The 20,930-nt window shown below is 38.5% G+C and overlaps 1 protein-coding gene and 1 pseudogene across 1 annotated transcript in view; one reads left to right on the forward strand and one right to left on the reverse strand.

Annotated features, from left to right (window-relative positions):
• LOC149200874 (uncharacterized) overlaps positions 1-20,930 on the forward strand; it is a 59,209-nt gene that overhangs the window by 24,081 nt on the left and 14,198 nt on the right. Inside the window, exons 3-5 of the mRNA XM_089399643.1 lie at positions 6,260-6,348; positions 16,695-16,760; positions 16,918-16,965. Of these exons, the coding sequence (XP_089255769.1) occupies positions 6,260-6,348; positions 16,695-16,760; positions 16,918-16,965 (203 nt within the window). The remainder of the gene's footprint in view (positions 1-6,259; positions 6,349-16,694; positions 16,761-16,917; positions 16,966-20,930) is intronic.
• Positions 10,853-12,795, reverse strand: LOC149200875 (ATP-dependent DNA helicase 2 subunit KU80-like; annotated as a pseudogene).

The following is a 20,930-nucleotide window of genomic DNA, read 5'->3' on the forward strand; positions in this document are numbered from 1 at the left end:
AGGCAAGGAAGGCCATTGCTAACTTTTGGTACTATTCTGACATACCTTTCCACTGTGCCAGAAGTGCTTATTGGCAAGCTATGATTGATGCAATTGCTGCTGCAGGTCTAGGGTTCAAAGCCCCTACATCAGAGAGCCTTAGGACAGATATGTTGTTAGAGAGTGTTGAAGATGTCATGCTTGTGCTAGTTGAGTTTCGTTCATCATGGGTAGAAACAGGGTGCACCATCATGAGTGATGGATGGACAGATCAGAGAATAGAACTTTAATAAATTTCCTTGTACCTTGTCCCGCAGGCACAATGTTTCTCAAGTCAGTGGATGCTTCAGATAAGGTTAAGACTGCCCAACTTATCTGTGAAATGATGGAGGAAGTCGTTCAAGAAGTGGGAGAAGAACATGTTGTACAAATTGTCACCGATAATGCAGCGAATTATATGGCTGCTGGTAGACTTTTTGAGATGAGGCACCCCACTATTTTTTGGACCTCTTGTGCTGCCCATTGCATAGATTTAATGCTTGAGGACATTGGTAAGCTTCATTGGATACATGACGTTGTGGAGAAGGCAAAATCCATAACCAAATACCTATACAACCACACTATTGTCCTAAACGCTATGAGAATATACACTGAAGGTAAAGAAATTGTTCGTCCTGTAGTGACTAGATTTGCAACAAATTTCATATCTTTGCAATCTGTGGTTGAGCAAAAGATAAATCTGAAGAGGATGTTCTTGGGACCTGAGTGGATGGGATCTAAACATTCCAAGACCCCTGAAGGCATCGAAATTGCTGCACTTGTGTTTAATGATGGCTTCTGGAAAGATGCTGAAGAGATTATTGCTGTGACGAAGTCCCTTGTTAGAGTTCTTAGGTACTTTTAGTCTTTTAACTTTTTCATTTTTTAAATTTCATTTCAAGCTTCTTTTTATTTACAATGTTTCATATTTCTTTAAATTTGAATGCTTGAACTTTCAGGATGGTTGATGGTGACAAACCCGCTATGGGTTACATTTATGAGGCGATGGATCTCGCAAAGGAGGCCATCAAAAGAAGATATGGGGATGATGAGACAAAGTATATGCCTCTTTGGGACATTATAGATGCACGTTGGGATAGGCAATTGCATTCCCCCTTACATGCTGCTGGGTACTTCTTAAACCCACAATATTTTTATGATAAGAGCAAATTTAATGAGGATGGGGAGGTTGGCAGAGGACTTATGACATGCTTGGAAAGGTGCTTCCCTGTCCCAGAACAACAAAGTCGTGTCTTTTCCCAACTACAAGATTATAGGGCACCATCTAAATTGTTTGCCTATACCAGTGCTATAAGACAAAGGTCAAAGATGTTGCCAGGTACCCAGCTTGAAGGCTTCATCAATTCATTAAATTTGTTTAAACTTTATTTTGTATGTTAAATGTTTTATTAAATTTTCTTTTCTTTTTAAGTTTTTACTATTTACTAATTTGGTACTTCTAGTCTTCTACTCACAAACCCTTACCACTTGCTAGGTCTTTGGTGGCAAAACTTTGGTAGTGATACGCCAGATTTGAAGAGATTTGCCATTCGAATCTTAAACCAAGCATGCAGTGCTTCAGGTTGTGAACGCAACTGGAGCATGTTTGAGAAAATACATTCTAAGAAGCGCAACTGATTGACACAAAAGCGCTTGAATGACCATGTATTTGTCCATTACAATCTACGACTTCGCAACAAACAAATACAAGGTGAGATTCGAGAGCTTGAATTTGAAGGTTTCATAATCTAGTTCGTACTTTAAAAGTTTAAAGTTCAAACTTCAAAGTGAAATTTTAATTCACATTTCAATGTCTCATGATAATGACAGGTATTGATCATTCACCAATCGACCTTGAAGAGTTAGATTTGCAAGCTACAAATGCGGGAGAATGGGTTCAATTAGATGAGCCTCCTCTTTTCAGCCTTCATGACTTGGAGAACTTTGAGAGTCAAGCAAGCGAAGGAGTGGGAGGAATCGCTTCTAGTTCTCACTCTTAAGAGTCTTAGACTCTTAGTTGCTGATTTTTTTCTTATTAGTATGCAGTTTTTAACTTTTAGAAGCATATGCTTCTAAGGACTCAAGACTCGGTGCTTTGGATCATGTGTGGACTCATAACATATATGAGATACTTATTTATTCATGATATTTTGGACATCTATTGATATTATGCATTGTTTGGACATACCTTTACCCAATTTTAATGAAAAATGGTTTTTTTAATTCAATATATGTGTATATTTTTATTTAATGAATTTGCCGATTTTTTCCCGATTTTTTCCCGATCCGATTAAAACTCTTCGCTCTTTTGCCTCGCCGATTTATTGCCGATTCCGAGTCTGGTAACATTGCTCTAGATGGCCTCTAACATCCAAAAAAACTCATGTTACAACAAATACATACATATCATCAAAATCATTGCCTATATTGGGATCTTCATCATGGATATCACCCTTTAAGCACAAAAATAAGATAGAAAAATGTGGCATGTCAAATCAAGATTTTGTTCGAGTGATGGGTACATTTTTAGTAGGGTCATGATAGAGGAGTTTGACAACCAATACCACTAACATCAAGGTACATAAAGGGCTTGGTGCTCTTGATTAAATACTAGTTCTATACCCTCATCCATGACAAAGTCTATTAAAAACGTTGCAATCCCTCCAATCTTGAAATCTTGAAAAATTGGTAAGTCTGCTGGATTGTGAGTGAGATCTAAAATTCTAGTTTCTCCATATGGAATCCAATGAGGTTGAAACCACTCTCAAACATCATGAGTTAGAAAAGGATGGAAATGAAAGATAAAGGAGAATGCCACTTTTACTTTAGGAATTTAACATTACCATGAATTGCATAGCAATACTAGGGTCATAGGCTTTAATAGTAGGCTGCCCACTCAAAAAAATTGTCTTTAAACGAATTGCATTTTGAATGTCTTTGGTCAAATTGTATGAAATCGGTCGGTTTGGTACAAAACCTGTTGGTTCGGTACAAAATCGGTCAATTAAGTGAAAAATGGTCAGTTCAATACCGAATCAGCTAGTTTAATATCGAATCGACCATTTCCAATTTTAGACCTTTAACTAGACTGGTTTCACCCCCAAACCAGTCGGACCGGCCGGTTCCACCAGTTCTAGTCCAGTTCTGATAACACTGCCACAACTGGAAGAGATGAATGTTCAACCACTTCCTTATTATCACTCCTCCTTTTCCAGGCATTCTCCATAGAGGATCCAAACCTGCTTCCTTTCCCACTTGTTATAGTTTTGTCAAAATCCCATACTATCCTAGAAAAATCACAATATAAGACAAGGTGGTGTATGCTTTTTGTTGAAAAGTGTAACTAGGTTCGGTCTTCATAATGACATGTAACTATGATTTTATGTAATGAGATGTAAAGAAGAAAAATAAAATTATTCTATTGACTTGCTTCATGGGTTTCACGAGCAAGAGATTTTATTTTTGAGTCAAGACTCCCATTGAGAGTCTTTAGGATTTATTTGTCATCTAGTCATAAAATGTTAGAGTCATTATCATGTAATGAAGTCATCTTACACTTTGTAAAAGGTCAATCTTGTCTATGTACATTGTAAAGTATCCTCCAAGACCTTGTCATTTATCCTCTTCAAGTCGTCCTACAATGATGGAAGAACATGCTAGAAGAAGTCAGCCTAAACGACATGAGAAGAAGTGTATATATAGCCTAACTCGACCCCACTTGGAGACAAGTAACTTGACTTGCATTCGATCAAGAGAAGTGCGAAGAAGGGGCAACGAAAGAGGATTCTTTTGGGGTAGCGAAACAATTTCTTCTAGTGCAACAAAAGAGTTTCTTCTGGGACAACGAAGGAGATATTCTTCTGGGACAACGAAGAAGGTATTCTTCTGGGCAAGCGAAGGAGAGGTTTCTTTTGGGCTAGCGAAGGAGAGGTTTCTTCTAGGGCAGCAAAAGAAGGATTCTTCTGGGTGACCGAGATAGAGATCTAGAGACCGAGTTTCTCTAGAGAAGATCAGTGAAAGCCTAGAGACCGAGATTCTCTAGGGGAAGTCGAGAAGAAGTAGTGTGAAGGATAGAGACCGAGTTTCTCTGGAAGGAGCCGAGGAGAGCAATGCAAGATCAATAATGTAGTCGAAGGGAAGAGGCAGAGCATCAAGGAGAGTGACAAGGTTCTTGGGAGGATACTAGAGTCAAGGGTCTGTGTCATGGTCTTGGTACTCATCAATTGAAGATCTAGAAGAAGAATTTTGATCGGCTTTCCTCTAAAGAGGTGAGGGGTTTTGGCCTGACTGACAAGCCTACATACTGTGTCACTTGTCTTTTATTGTGCATATTGGTAATTGTCTTGATGAAAAGAAGACAATAATAACATAACGAAGAAAAGACTATAAGCTAAGAAGTAAAAGTACATCACAAGCAATTATCAAGTAGAGAAATCTTTTAACTATTCATGCCCTAGATTTCTCAACACTTTCTCCATTTTTCTTATAGAGTATATGAATGTGTGTTTCGGCTCTTCCAGGATCTTCTTTGTGTTGAGAAATCGGGAGGCTTGTAGTGTAAAGTAGATTTTTTCTTTGATAATTGCTTGTGAAATTTGTTGGCTTCTTATTAATTTAATTATGTTCTTCTTTATCAAACAATTATCAAATGTAAAACATGAAGATCACAGTACCCTAGAAACACAAGATATATGCTCCAAGCCAGGGCAAAACCCCTCCAAGGGGAAAACCAAGAAAAATTCTCTTCTTATAGAATCAAATCAAAGTGAGATATCCAAGACCCATAACCAACCTTCTAGATGCCATGTCAACCCTTCCTTCTGCACAACATATCCATTAGCAACAAGAGACCAACAACAAATCTTCAACAAGAGATAAGATAAGGTAGAACTTCCACAAACCCTTCATCCATTTCAAACTTCAGCCCTCCTTTTGCGAAATTTCAGAACCAATCCAGTGAATTCTGTGTGTCCAAATGAGCTCAAATTATCCTCTATTTATACTATCTAGAGGGGTGCCAATAGACATGTCTTCTAGTGCAGGGCTGACTTGACAGGTAGGGCCGAGTTGGCAACTAGAGGGGTTTTTGACCCAAAATACATATTTAAAAATATTATTTTTCCTTTTTCTTTACAGTAGGTCCAAATAGGACTTTGACTCTTTGACTCATCAAATCCTAAAAGCATGAATAACACGCTTCTCTAATAAGAGAATAATAATAAAAATTATTTTTCTTCTTTTTCTTTTACGTAAAATATATCAAAGTACGAAGACCATTATTAAGACCGAACCTAGTTACATTTTCTAACACTTTAAATATTATCCCATGTCAAGTTTTTGGCATCAGTAACGGAAAACTAGCCCCAAGAATCTCTCTCTCTCTCTCTCTCTCTCTATATATATATATATATGTATGTATGTATGTATATTTTCTTTCTGGAGAAACAGTTCTCGAATCTCAACCGTCCTCACTTATGTGTACATAGTGAGGAAACTGGTATTTTTCCAGCGCCCGATGAATCCCCCCCACTTCCCCAGGTTCTTGGATGGAGGCTGGTATTAACTTCCAGCCACACTAGTGGCTTGTAATCCTGTAGGACTTGGTGGGAATGGATCTTGTAAGCTCACTGGGCATTATGCCTTAGTGGAAAGGATGTATATGTGTATGTGTGTAAGGATTCAACTACCTTTATGATCAGTATCCAGGATATAAATGAGCATATCTATATTTTATATCTATATTTATCATGGGTACATATGTATATTTCTCTATCTCCCTGCGTCTGTGCACACACACACACACACACACACACACATACCCTATTCAAAATTTTCTCCAACTTTGACGTATCCATATCTATATCCAGGTAACTTAGCATGAACTCTTTGATTGGGAGCAGATTATTTGGAGCATTTAAATGATATTATTGGAGCAATTCTTGAGGAAGCATTTATGATATAGTTTATTTTTTTTATATCTTATAGTACTTTATAATGCCAATGTTATGGATTGCTTTCTGCTCTTATCGGAGCTTGGGCAACTCTATTTGGTTGCTTACCTTAAACTACTTTCTGGCATCATAAAGTTTCATATATTCTAATGGTACATTTCAATGCGATAGGTCTACTGCATGGTTGCTTACGTGCTTTGATGGGCTACACTCCTTATAGTCTATTTTTTGTTGCTTTTTATTGGTAATTACACGGTGTTTTTTGACGCATTTTGCTTTTCTTCTTGCAGAGTTGAGGTCAAATACTCTTGACCATAATAACCGTGGCCATGTCTATAATCGAACACTTGCTGAGATACTTGTGCAATATGCTTCTGCGGTAATGTGGATCCGCATGTCAATTATCTGAGCTAGAAAGTCAATTATTTTAATTTGTTGAAGCTTCTATATTGGAACTTTGCTGATATTCATATCTATTGGAAAAGTTTATTGTGTACTGTCTAGCTATCTTCAAGGTAACCATACATTGACAGATTCAGATTATGTGCTTTAGACATGAACATCACATCTTCTAGACTTTGAGTGTTGGGAGTTTGAGGTGTGATGTGTGCCCCACAGGTACCCGTTATATTCATTCTCTTGGTTAAAAAAATCTTTAGTTTTCAACATGTTGGGAGGTCAAAATTATATCTTTTAGAGTCATAGAATTTAAATGGAAAAAATATGCTTCCTAATTTGTCCTCATGGAGAATATTTTAGCATTTAAAATTATTTTGGGTTTGGTGAGTGTGATTGGAAAAAAACCCACTGATGTAGACAATATTAGTAAGTTTGAAACCAGAAATAGAGAGGCATTATTAATTTTTTACTTTGTCTTGGCTGAAAGTGTCAATAAACACCTTAGAAGTGTTAAGGAAACTAAGTCAACATGGGAAAAATTAATGAATATGTGAAATTGCAACTGAGTCTTGGCTGCTATATTTAAAAAATATGTTTTATGCTATCAAAATTTAGAAAGGTGGAAGATTGGATATCTGATTTTAAAAAGCAGCGGGTTGACTAATGAGTTGTCTACAACAGGAACATAACTAAGGATAGAGAATCAATAAGATTTCTTTAAGGAGGATAGATCATTGAAGAGAGGGGGCTGGGCCCCAATGAATCTGAATATGCAACCCCACTTTTTAAGGTTTGTAATTGCAGTCTGCAGCAGCATTGCAGGAACTGGCCACCCCTCTCCAGATCCTGGAACCATGCTCTGAACAGAAGCACCATAGAAGTGTGGTCCCATAAATCAGAACTGAACTCTGGCCTCAATTTTTATGCTTCCTGGAAACTTGGAATGGCTATGGTCCCACGTGCTGAACCATGCTAACATACATGCTCCCATGTGCGGAACCATGCTCCCATACATGCTCTTGTCATGTGTTCTGGATGCTCCCTAGGTGCTCCTTTGACCATCCCTGGACACTCCCTAGATGCTCTTTGACCCTCCCTAGGTGCTCCTTTGACCCTCCCTGGACACTCCCTAGGAACTGCCCGCCCCTCTCCAGATCCTGGAACCATGCTCCGAACGGAAGTACCATAGGATTGTCCTCTCATAAAACAGAACTGCACTCTGGCCTCAATTTTTCTGCTTGCTGGAAACTTGGAATGGCTATGGCCCCATGTGCGGAACCATGCTAACATACATGCTCCCATGTGCGGAACCATGCTCCCATACATGCTCCTGTCATGTGTTCTGGACCCTCCTTAGGTGCTCCTTTGATGCTTCCTAGGTGCTCCTTTGACCCCCCCTGGACACTCCCTGGGAACTGCCTGCCCCTCTCCAGATCCTGGAACCATGCTCCGAATGGAAGTACCATAGGATTGTGCTCCCATAAAACATAACTGCACTCTGGCCTCAAGTTTTCTGTTTCCTGGAAACTAGGAACGGCTATGGCCCCATGTGCCGAACCATGCTAACATACATGCTCCCATGTGCAGAACCATGCTCCCATACATGCTCTTGTCATGTGTTTTGGAAGTTCCCTAGGTGCTCCTTTGACCCTCCCTGGACACTCCCTAGATGCTTTTTAGATGCTCCCTAATGGTAATGTTAAATTCTTAAAGTAAAAAGATAAACTTTTACTTAAATCTTTAACATTACTATTAATTCTTTTATGATATTTGAGAGTGTTCCAGCTTCTAACCTTATTGGACTTCATATGGAGAAAGTATAATTTCATATCCCATTCAAAATCCAGCAGACTTAATAGTTTCAGGATTTCAAGAACAATGGGATTGCAACATTCAATTGGATTCTATCACGTAGGAGGGTATGTGATTGGCGTTTAATTAGAAGTATAAAGCCCTATATGTAACCTAGTGTTGGTGGTGTTGATGTTGAACTCCTTTATTATGGCCTTAGCAAAAATGTACCCTTCAGTCAAGCCAGAATCATTGATTAGTCATGTTAAGCTTTTTCTACCATATTTTAAGGCTTGTATTAGGCATTTTGATGAAAATTGGGCGGTGTCGACTAATGTCCCTAGAGGCAAAGGTTAGACAAGAGAAAAAGAATGAAGTATGATACTGATGATGAGGATCTCGATATAAGGGATGGTGGAGCATTGTTTGTCAAGGATTGGTGGAACATGTGTGGTGGTGCTAGCCTGCAGCTGCAACATTTGGCAACATGGGTGCTTTCACAATTGGTGAACACTTCTTCTGTGGAGAAATGTTTAGCAACTAGCTCAGTTTATTGTTTTGGATCTTTTGGTCTTCATATTTTGGTGTGTAGATGGCCTATTTTGTAAACATAACTATTTGGTCATGTTATTGTTGACAGTTGCTAGATAACCTATTTCATTCCATAAGTTAATGGTCTACTTTCTATTATATGACTTGAAAATTTGTATGTTTGTTTGTAATTGATAGAATCTAGATTCTAGATGGTTGATGCTCGAATAATTAATCATCAATGTACTATGGATCTATAAGATTCCAAACAAGGAAATTACCCAATTGACCACAAATTTCTGAGTTTTTTCAGTGAATATTTCAGCTAGAAATTTTGTCAAACATGTCACATGCAAACTGCTGTAGGTGTATCTTTTAATTTTGTTTGCTGGACAATGTGTTCTCTACTTCATATGAACCCACAAATTTACCAAAACAAATCTATATTTTCTATGTCAGAAATTTATAAATACTGGTACATTGATTTCATCACAACGAAAATAGCCATAACAGTCCCTTTATTTCATCACTGTGCAAATACAATTGGAAAAACAATGGACTAGAGGAACCTGGCAATGTAGCTTCAACAAAGATGCCTCCAACTTATCAGTACCTTTCAAAAACAACCATACATATCAGCATTTAATTGACCATCTCCAGCAGTGTTATTCACTCTAAAACTCATCCCAGTCATATGTAAATTGCACCAACAGCTGTTCAATCAGCAAGCAAGATGGGCTGATATTCAACTCGATTTGGTCTTTACTTTTGGTCTATACGCATCCTTGCACAAACTGCAGCTACAAGACTTCTCTCCAAGCCCCCAGAACTTCTCTCAGTTTCAGCGTAATTCTGGCAATTGTTGACAGCCCTTGAACAAGGGTCTTTGACATCAACAATCCTCTTCAACTATGCCTTGAGATGGTACAATGTCTCCTAAATGAGGTTACAACAGTGAGGAATAATCCTTTGATTGTCTCTATAATGCCCAAGAATTCGTGGCTATGCTCAGAAGGGAGATGCAGCCTCTTGAGAAATGATTTGATGCCCCAAACATGTGACACGGCTTGCCTGTAGCTTTGTATTTACTATTACCTCCTACAGAGCATACACTCCCTCCTCTGAATAATATGCAGCCCAGAATTTAATTGATAGGCCTGTTTAAGCTTCTGAGTATGCTCCATGACCATTATCCTCAGTTTCACAATCAATATGCAGTCCCAAGCAACCAGGGAACTCGTCCATGCAATAAAATAAGGGATAACTGTGACTGGGTGCTCGAGTTGCCTTTAAGGAGATGTGAATTGAGCTACTGATGCCCTCTATCTGCTGCCATGAAATGAACAGCCACTATAAACCACAAACTCAACCTCTATTTGGTCATGGAATTCGTTCCCCAGGGCTCAAGTTTCAGGCATTTCCTCCACCTGCAAAGGGAATATAGAAAATACCGAATAACTTTTAAAATCAACAGATAGAACTTGGATACCTCAGTTTTTCTTGCAAATCTCGTTCTCCATTGAAGCTCTACGGTGAAATCTGAGTGATTTCACTCTCAGACTAGGGGGTATCATCGCAACAATGAAGTCTGCTATGGTAGATGGGCTCCAAAGCCCTCAGATTCCTCTTCCAATTCTCTCCAAGAGTTCTCTCTTCAAACTCACACAATGTCCGAATGCATTAGAGCCTCCTCAATTCCCTTCTTTAATGAGTTTAGGATTGCCTTTTCATCTTCACCTTCCCTTTTGTCTTTTCATCTTCACCTTTTCTTTTCTCTCTTTATTATTTTTTTTCTTCTTTTTATTAAATTCACTTTTATAAAGTCACTTTATGATACTCCACTTATAAAGTTAAAGTGACATCCAACTTGCCTAGGAAATATCATTCTTTCTCCTTCTTTAATAAAGTCTCCTTAGGCAAATTTAAGTCCCCTTGTTAATTATTTCCAAAATTGCAAAATTCGTAAGTGATTTTGCATGCACAAAATTTGGGAACATTACAGTCCTCCCCTCCAAAAATTGTCTGTCTTCAAGCAATTGGAACTGTATTCCTGGATCCCATACACACCTGGGAAACTCTAGTTGTAAATGATCCAGAATCTGCATATCTATGCCAGGATCCCAAATCCACCTGTTGAATGCTTTCGTACAACTGAACCCCATCTACTCAGTAAATTCTTGTATTGATGAACCCACTATGCCTGCTGGAGTAGTTGTTCTATCAACCTTCATGGAAGTATCTGCAACTGGTGTCAATCTTCCAACTTGTTCTAGTTTCCTTATTGCAAGACTGTTGAAGGAGATGCCACTGTGCAGATTATCTCCTGCATCTTTCCTTGCTGGTTCTTCAGATAATAATGGTTTGTCCCTCCAAAATCTATTGGAGACCTTCTCTGCCTTTTGATTCTTTTTCAATTAGAATAGGCTACGAAACCTCTTTAAGTTCTTTTTTAGCAAACAACTGTGGGTCATGCTCAATGATCCTCTTAACAACATAGTCAATTGGAGGCACATCAACGTCTGATCTTGATTTTAACTGAAGAAAACTGTAGAACCGCTCTAAAATAGGATTCAATTTTAGCTCCAGTTTCATTGCCTCCTCTCTTCGAGGGGGCACCAAGTCAAGCATAACATTGTCTGTGTTAGATATGTTGGGGGTCAAAATACCAAGCACAGCGTTTGATTGTCCTTTCCTCCACACACAACGCAAAATGGAAGCATTCTTTGTTGATTGCATTGCCTTGGCCATTGCAAAAATGGCCATGGTATTACCTGGTGCTGCGATAAAATATTTGTATGTCTCACATAGTAGTGCCTCAGAATGTTTGATGCATCTGTAAAGCCCAAAAGCTTTAGGCCCTTCTCAGGCTTTTTAATTTGAGTGCTTTTTCTTCTGTAGTGGAAATAGGAACCATTTGTGGTCCATACTGAAAACCCTTGATCCTTTGATTCGGAGGAATTTCCTTGTCAGGATCTTCCCTACCTTGTTACCCAACATCCACCTTCACTTCTCGTGTTGCATTTTGATCATTTGGAGGTGCCATGTCTGAAAATCTCTTTAAAGGAGGGATACTTTCTTTCCTGGTCTTCTTATAAACCCACACCTGACTTCTCATCATAGGAGTCAGCTCCAAGTTACCTCTGAATACAGTTACTGGAAAAATGTTCCTGGCTTCCATAGCACCCAATAGTGAGGTTGAACTTTCAACAACTATCACTTCAGGTTGTGCTTGCTTCGATAATCTGTTTAAAAGGGAAAGATCTTCACAGAATAACTTTGATTTAGTTTGTCTAGGCATCCTCTGTCAGGAAATTACAATGTCAAGTTGGATATCATGCTCTTTCATCTGATTAGCAATTATGTCTACCTTGTCCTCTTTTGTTCCTTCTTTAGGTTCTTTGATCAAGGATTGAGCACTTGTAATTAAACAAAGGCATTTATTTCCTGCACTCTTTCTTCCAAGTTCCTTTATCGGCAAGTCTACTCCAACTACTATGGCATCCAAAAAATCACCTGGAACAATTCCTCTTGGTAGCCTGTTCAAGGCTTCAAGAAGATCCCCATCAACAACCTTAATCGGTCGGAAATCAACCACACTCTCATAGCCACCAACTTCCCTCTGCAGATCATTGTTAGCTTCTAGCTCTGACTTAAGACCTGATGTTCTTTTACTGTAATTAAACCCTGTAGGGTGCAATGGTTCATCTGCCATTTTTTCCAAGTGTGCTAAAACATTTAAAGACTTGCTTTGGAAGGCCCTGTGAAAACCCCAGTGAATATAGTTACAGTGTTTTTCTTCAGACAGATTTTTGAATTGTATTTCATTGGCAAACTCATCACCTAAGGTTGATTCGTAAAACTCTTGCACCATGCCAACCTCCTTATTCTTGCCTCGATCAAACACAGTGGCATATGATAGAAGTGGTTCATTTGTAAATAAATGAATATGATCCATGAGGCTTCCCATGATATGCTGAGGCCCAATATTATAGACATCAGTGGACAGTAATTTATTTACTGCTAGGCCAATTCTGCCACTGTCTATCTTTCCAATTCTGCTCATGTCACCACCAACATTACAAGAATTGGAAAAAGCCTCTTTCATAGTTTTGTCCTTCTTTAATCTTTGAGCAAGTGTCCTGTCATTCTGCAGTGGAATAGCAATAATTTCTTCGACAATGATGGAGCAATCTTCAGCATTAGTGCCATTCACATCCCATACATGAACAAATGGTTGACAAACTAAATCAACATTTTCCTCGCGAAATTTGATCTTTTCTGTTCCTCTGTTATTAACTTATTTGTCAAAGAATCATCTATGGGCTTGCATAGTGCTTCATCACCATCTTGAGGATGATCTCTGGGGAGGCCAACTTCATATCCTTCTCCACATTCTTCCGGGTTTGTGGCCACTGATTTATCTTCGAGTCTGCAACCTTCCTTTTCCTTTCTTGCTTTCTTTGACCAGACCCAAGCCTCTATAAGTTCTGTCACTTTTGTGAAAGCTTGACTGTAATTTTCGAATTTTTGAGTGGGAAGCATTTCTCTTAGTTACCTTTAGCCTTTAATTCCGGTCCTGGAATTTTTCTCCTTGATATCACCCACAGCTGGCCAGAGTCATGCTATGGTGTCATAAAATGGAGGGTTTCCCACAGGCTGAGCCAAGATTAGGCTCTGATACCACTGTAAGATTCCAAACAAGGAAACTACCCAATTGACCACAAATTTCTGAGTTTTTTCAGTGAATATTTCAGCTAGAAATTTTGTCAAACATGTCACATGCAAACTGCTGTAGGTGTATCTTTTAATTTTGTTTGCTGGACAATGTGTTCTCTACTTCATATGAACCCACAAATTTACCAAAACACATCTATATTTTTTATGACAGCTCAGAAATTTATAAATACTGGTACATTGATTTCATCACAACGAAAATAGCCATAACAGTCCCTTTATTTCATTACTGTGCAAATACAATTGGAAAAACAATGGACTAGAGGAACCTGGTAATGTAGCTTCAACAAAGATGCCTCCAACTTATCAGTTCCTTTCAGGGAAAACAACCATACATATCAGCCTTTAATTGGCCATGTCCAGCAGTGTTATTCACTCTAAAACTCATCCCAGTCATATGTAAATTGCACCAACAGCTTCCACGTTCAATCAGCAAGCAAGATGGGCTGATATTCAACTCGATTTGGTCTCTAGTCTTGGTCCATACACATCCTTGCACAAACTGCAGCTACAGAACTTCTCTCCAAGCCCCCAGAACTTCTCTACAAAACTTCTCTCAGTTTCAGCGTAATTCTGGCAATTGTTGACAGCCCTTGAACAAGGGTCTTTGACATCAGCAATCCTCTTCAACTATGCCTTGAGATGGTACACAGTCTCCTAAATGAGGTTACAGCAGTGAGGAATAATCCTTTGATTGTCTCTATAATGCTCCAGAATTCGTGGCTATGCTCAGAAGGGAGATGCAGCCTCTTGAGAAATGATTTGATGCCCCAAACATGTGACACGGCCTGCCTGTAGCTTTGTATTACCTCCTACAATGCATACGCTCCCTCCTCTAAATAATATGCAGCCCAGAATTTAATTGATAGGCCTGTTTAAGCTTCTGAGTATGCTCCACGACCATTATCCTCAGTTTCACAATCAATATGCAGTCCCAAGCAACCAGGGAACTCGTCCATGCAATAAAATAAGGGATAGCTGTGATTGGGTGCTCAAGTTGCCTTTCAGAAGATGTGAATTGAGCTACTGATGCCCTCTATCTGCTGCCATGAAATGAACAACCACTATAAACCACAAACTCAGCCTCGATTTGGTCATGGAATTCGTTTCTCAGGGCTCAAGTTTCAGGCATTTCCTCCACCTGCAAAGGGAATATAGAAAATACCAAATAACTTTTAAAATCAACAGATAGAACTTGGATACCTCAGTTTTTCTTGCAAATCTCGTTCTCCATTGAAGCTCTACGGTGAAATCTGAGTGATTTCATTCTCAGACTAGGGGGTATTGTCGCAACACCGAAGTCTGCTATGGCAGCTAGGGCTCCAAAACCCTCAGCTTCCTCTTCCAACTCTCTCCAAGAGTTCTCTCTTCAAAGCTCACACAATGTCCGAATGCATTAGACTCTAGAGTCTACTCAATTCCCTTCTTTAATGAGTTTAGGATTGCCTTTTCATCTGCGCCTTCCCTTTTGTCTTTTCATCTTCACCTTCCCTTTTCTCTCTTTATTATATTTCTTTCTCTTTCTATTAAATTCACTTTTATAAAGTCATTTTATGATACTCCACTTTATAAAGTTAAAGTGACATCCAACTTGCTTAGGAAATATCATCCTTTCTCCTTCTTTAATAAAGTCTCCTTTGGCAAATTTAAGTCACCTTGTTAATTATTTCCAAAATTGCAAAATTCCTAAGTGATTTTACATGCACAAAATTTGGGAACATTAGAGGATCTCATTTCTATCTTCATTGATGTACAAATATACAGTTTTCATATATTTTATAACTAATTTGGCATTATATATATATATATATATATATATATATATATATATATGAAATAGATGCTTTTTTGATGCTTTGCTTGTGAGGATTTTTGAAAATGACGCTCCTGCTTTGTGCAACCTTGGTCTGCAATTAGAGTTTCTTTGGAAAGGAGCCGAGAGAACTGTTCAACGACTGAGGGTTTTTGATAGAGTCCATACTTTGCATTCTGCATCTAAAATGTATCGAAACTCCTTATTTAAATCACTCAAAATCGTCCTTACAAGACTTGCTATCAACCTTAGAAAAGGTCTTTAAGAATAATCAGTTAGAGGTGGTACCTGTTATCAGTATGTTTTCCTTTGCTTCTAGGTCAATATTCCTTTGAGCTAACAGAGGAACCCCTATGACGTAGAGCAGTTCATCTTCAAAGTTTATTCTTATGTCAATGTGCTTGCTTTGCTTGTATGCCAAGAAACCTCTTGCATGCCAAGCAAACTAAAAGTAGTCACGTGCATCTGCCTCTAATATGCTTGGTCCTCAAGACAGAAATTTGAACAATAAGTAAATTTCAGTGTTGACACTATGAGAATGGGCAAATCCTAAAAAGTATTACTAGCTAGAGGCATCTTAGAAACTCTGGCTTCTTGAATATTGCGAGCAAGGAATAACCTGCAAGATTCATGAAAACGTTGTTTCTATGCTGTAGGTCACAACCACCCTCCCTGATGATAATGTCACCTGTACCAGAGTCCTATCCATGGCGAACTTGAGAGAAGACCAGTGGATCCTTGTAGAATAGGATTCTGCTGTTACTGCTGAATGGCAGTGCACTGTATGAAGAGGTGGATTAATGGTAAAAATGCACAACCTCACAGAGAAGAGGCAACTCCTCTCTTTCCGCAAACATAACTGAGGCATTTGATGAAAATTATGATTCATGAAACACTAGGACTATCATTTTGGTCTGAGAAAGGAAAGGATAAAAATGACTGCATTTTGTGAAGATAAATATGTATGTCATGAAACATATTAATACTATTTTTATTTGCTGTATATGATGCTAGCATCTCTGTTTTCTTATTTGTTGACTCTTTTAAGCATCCTATGTTAGTCATCGAAAACATCTAATGTCAGATGTCTGATGAGCGTTAAATGCTAGTCATTATAAAACATAAACTATTTTTCTTACTAGCATTAGAGTTCTCCATTATTAACTGATCTACAGTTACAACATAAGAGGCTAGTCCTTAAAAACAGCCTCACTTTTGTTAGAGAATTCAATAGAAGACCCACTCTTATGAATCTCGAGTACTTGGGGTGAACATGCTCTAAAGAAATCTGGTTTCGACTCTTGACTTCTTACTTTGCTTTCGTTATATGTACTAAGAATCTGCATCATGGTGATTTATTTAATTGCCTTCTAGGAAGCTTTGTGGACCATGTGGCCTGTCCATTCTGACATTTTGAGAATTCATGCCTTATAATAGTGGTTTTTTTTTTCTTGCAGGTCTATATGGATGATTTGAGTGCTCTAATGTCTTGGACTTGTTCTAGGTGCAATGGTTTGACTGAGGCATGTCTAGCCGAACATTAGCTTCTTTTCATTTATGTTGTTTTCTTGTCAGGTTATACAATTTCTAAGAATTATTATCTTTGAATGATATAATTAACAGTTTGAGCTTAAACATTGTTAGATCATAACACTAACATTAGTCCCAAATATGCAACAGGGTTTTCAGGTGGTAGAGCTTATAGTTGATGTACAGCACTGCCTTCAGGTATTTTTCCATTTTTTATATGAACAGTTTTAGCCATGCAACGTTCCATATTTATTTGCATGTAAATATGGATGGATCTAATAGAATGGTTCTCATTATCAACATGGATACTGATAGTCACAAAGTTTTCTTAGCCTGATGTGGCTGACAAACATACCTATAATCTACTGTTATGGTCATTCTTTTAATGATTGATATGAAATATATAAATAAAGAAATACAAATGTTGAGTATTGTTACTTGTACAGGAAAAGGGTGATAAAAGCTGGAAGAACAGTAGCATCTATTTTCAGCTGCTGGAACTTGAATTTTCTTTGTTTCTTCTACTTTCCCCTCCATTATAGAGTCTGAAATTAGAAACTCTTACCAGCTTTTCAAGATTTTATTATTTGAGTCTTGGGCCTTTGTTTTAATCTGTAGTATTTTCCTCTGTGAAAACTCAAGTTTGGGTATTTAGATAAGATAATTTTATCAATGTCAACAAATGACCAAGGAATATGTCAACGGGACCAGAGACTAGGATCAGTGGCCACGAAACTGTGGGAGTTATTAGAATACTCCTAAATGCTAAAATGTAATCCAGCAAGAAAGATACACAGATGCCAAAAGAAGGAAAAGTGCATTAGTTAATACTCTAAGAGGATTGAGGCCCAAACTCAACTCTGACATTGTAACTGGACATAAAAGTAGAGGTGGAGGATGGAAAGTAGGCAACCCTGTCTCCACTGATCATGTGAAGGAACTGATGCAAAGCATGATGATGTCCTCCGGAGAGTGCCATGTTAAATTCCTAAATAGCAGATCTGATTTATATACCAAGTAAATTTTATAACCCAGAAATTTATTTAACCCAGTAAATTATTTTCTTAAATTACTGAATAAAATAAACTGGTATTTTTAACAGTAAAATTTGACAGCAGAAGCACAAGTAGGAAACCAATCGCATGGCAGAAAATACAAACCCTCTGATTTATCCTTCACTTTTATTTCTCAGAATAAATAAGGGCTCCCTTACATGGAACACAGAGAAATACAGAAATTTACAGCAATTGAACCTGAGAATTTTGTAATGTCCTCAACGAATTAATGACCAAGGGGACTTAGTAGCTTATTTGTCCCCGTAGGCTATAGTCCATTAAATAGGGGATAAAAACCTATGTTGCACGAAACTTCTAGGAACCCGGCGTTTCGGGCTGTACCCGTACCCGAAACATCGAAACTCGACCATCTTGTAATCATCTATGAGAGTTAATATAGACTTGGTTTTCCTTCTAAATTGTCATCTATCGGTCTTATTCCCTTTTTACTTGCAAGATAATGTGTTATTCACTTATTTATAACCTTTTTTCTTTTTTTATATATACATATGTGACGTTTCCATTTTTGGGAGGTGACGTTTCTAAACATACCCATTTCGGAAACTCTGAAACGTTTCGGCGTTTCGTGCAACTTAGATAAAAACCCAAAACTTGCATTGTCGGGCGAGTTTTGGGTAAGTTTGGCGAAAAAACCGAAAGTTGGGGCTTTGAGTGTGACACACTCAACCACTTAAGGAAGTGAGTCACTTCTTAGAAGTCTATAAATTAAAGAGGCTTGGATTCAATTAGAGGCATCAAGTGTGGATCATTTCATCTGTTTTTGAGCATTGGCTCTGAGGGTTTTAAGACCCCCTTGCTCTTGTCAATTTCGGTGGTGAAAGATTCCACCCTACTTGACCTTTCTTCTCTTTGTTATCTCTGTTCTGGTACAGGAATTCTTCAAGGGAAAACGGATTTGTTTGGGCTTGGTTTCTCTGTTAAAAAGGGCTTCTGGAAACCCTCTCTTTACTTCTGCGCAGTGCACAGGTAACCCTTTTTGGGCAGCGAGTCATTCTGGGCATAGATTTTGTGAGAGCAAGTCCTTCTAAGCATCTTTCTGTGGCAGCGTACCCATCTTCTGAGATTGCTAGGGCACTTGGGTATTAGTGAGTTCATATGATCACTATCTCCTGAGGCAGCGAGTTTAATTGGAACTCCTTCTGTGACAGTGAGTGAGTCACTTCCTGGAATAGCAAACCCATCTTGGCTTCATTCTGTGGCAACGGATCCATTTTCTGAGATAGCGAATACACTGAGGTATTAGCGAGTTCATCTGGGCAAATAATTCTGAGACAGCGAAGAATTCTGGGCTTATTTTGTGTGACAGCAAACCCTTCTGGACTTCAATTCTGGGACAACAGGTACCCAGTAGTTGTGGATTTATACAGGCCCGTGAGTTAGGCTGTGGGGGAAATTGGACTAGAGCTGGAAGTGCCAAGCAATATACTCCTGTGTTGACATGCTGGACTGATAAGTGATTTCAAACTCTTCCTGTCGCATGCTACCCACCAACCTGGAAAGAAACAGCTAGGGTTATATTGCATTAATTATGTAGGATCTGTCAAGCATGTTCTATTGTTTGTTTCCTAAAGAATTGGTTAGAGGAATTTGTATTAAGTGGATACTGGGGTTGGTATCAAAAGCTGTAAGACTCATGAATTTATGTTTGGTATTGTATTGTTGAGTTTGGAAACATACTGTCTTTGGCAAATAAGTTATCAATGTCTGCAATGATTGGAAAATGAGAAATTGTGTTTTAAGCAGTATTATGAAGGGCATCCAATTTTGTTGCTCAGGAATCGATACATAAGCATCTGGATCATTTCTGTCTTGTGGAGCCAAAATTTTATATTATTGATTACACAGAGTTCGTCATATCATTGGAAGGCAATTTGACTGTTCAAATAATATATCGAATTTGATTACTGTACTGAAATATATATATATATATATATATATATATATATATATATATATATATATATATGTATGTATGTATTTTTATTTTTTATTTTTATGAAAACCTAGACCAACTTGCCCTAGTTTATTACAGTGGCATCAGAACACAAGCATCCTGCCAGCTTGTGGTGTAGGCTAGTTTATGTCTCCTGAGGATACCAACAACGTCACTGTAAGAAAGAAGAGGAATACCCGCCATTCCGCTATGGGACACAAAGTAGAACATGACCCTGGTATCTTATTCCAGGAATTGATACAAGGGAAACAACAAATGAATCAACTATTGCACCTATAAGGACAACAAATGCTTGAGGGACAACAACAGATAGCTCAAGCTTTAAGGACAATAACAAATTGCTATGTTGATCACTCACCTCACCGGCCAATCAAATGTCGCTGCTACCAATAGGACGACAACTGAAGGAAGTGGGAATTAGAATCCTGCCCCACCTAACAACCCAACCAGCAGCAAAAGAAGTAGCCGACCACTTCTACCTCAATTTACAAACAACCAAGTGCCAACAAGCCAAGAGGCAGTTGAGCCAAATCAACTCCTAAACAATTATGTCCAGGACTATGAACGATTAGAGGAGGCCACTCGAGCAACTATATTCTTCAGCGAATACAATAACTTCCGATATAGGAATAGACCTTGAGGACAACCTAATGGAGAGCTAGCTCGCAAGGTAAGTAAACTCCCTTTAGCTTCCTTTGAAGGATTGTCAAAAAGTTCGGCAAGGGCTTGGGTACAAAAATTGGACACTTACTTCAGGCTCAAGCCCATGGCAAAAATCGATGCCATTCAATTTGCCTCTCTACACCTTGAAGGAGAAGCCCATGAATGGTGGTACCATGGTTTGGTCACATTGGGGCATACAAAAATTGTTTCTTATGAGGTGTTTACTCAACGCTTGATAGACAGATTTGACTGGAACAACCCCGACATCCATTTTAGGGAATTAGCAATGCTAAAACAAACAGGGTCACTAGAGGACTTCATTACATAATTTGAGCGAATTGCTGTAATGGTGACAATCATATCAGAAGAAAGATTAGTCATGCTTTTCATAGAAGCCTTGGCTGAACCATTGCAGGGATGGGTTTGGGCATTTAACCCATCCACCTTCCAGGAAGCAGCTAAGAAGGCTC

The sequence above is a fragment of the Pinus tabuliformis genome, chromosome 2_1, assembly GCF_031772625.1.
Source record: "Pinus tabuliformis cultivar Carrire ecotype Pingquan chromosome 2_1, CPIR1, whole genome shotgun sequence".
NCBI classification, from domain to species: Eukaryota; Viridiplantae; Streptophyta; class Pinopsida; order Pinales; family Pinaceae; genus Pinus; species Pinus tabuliformis.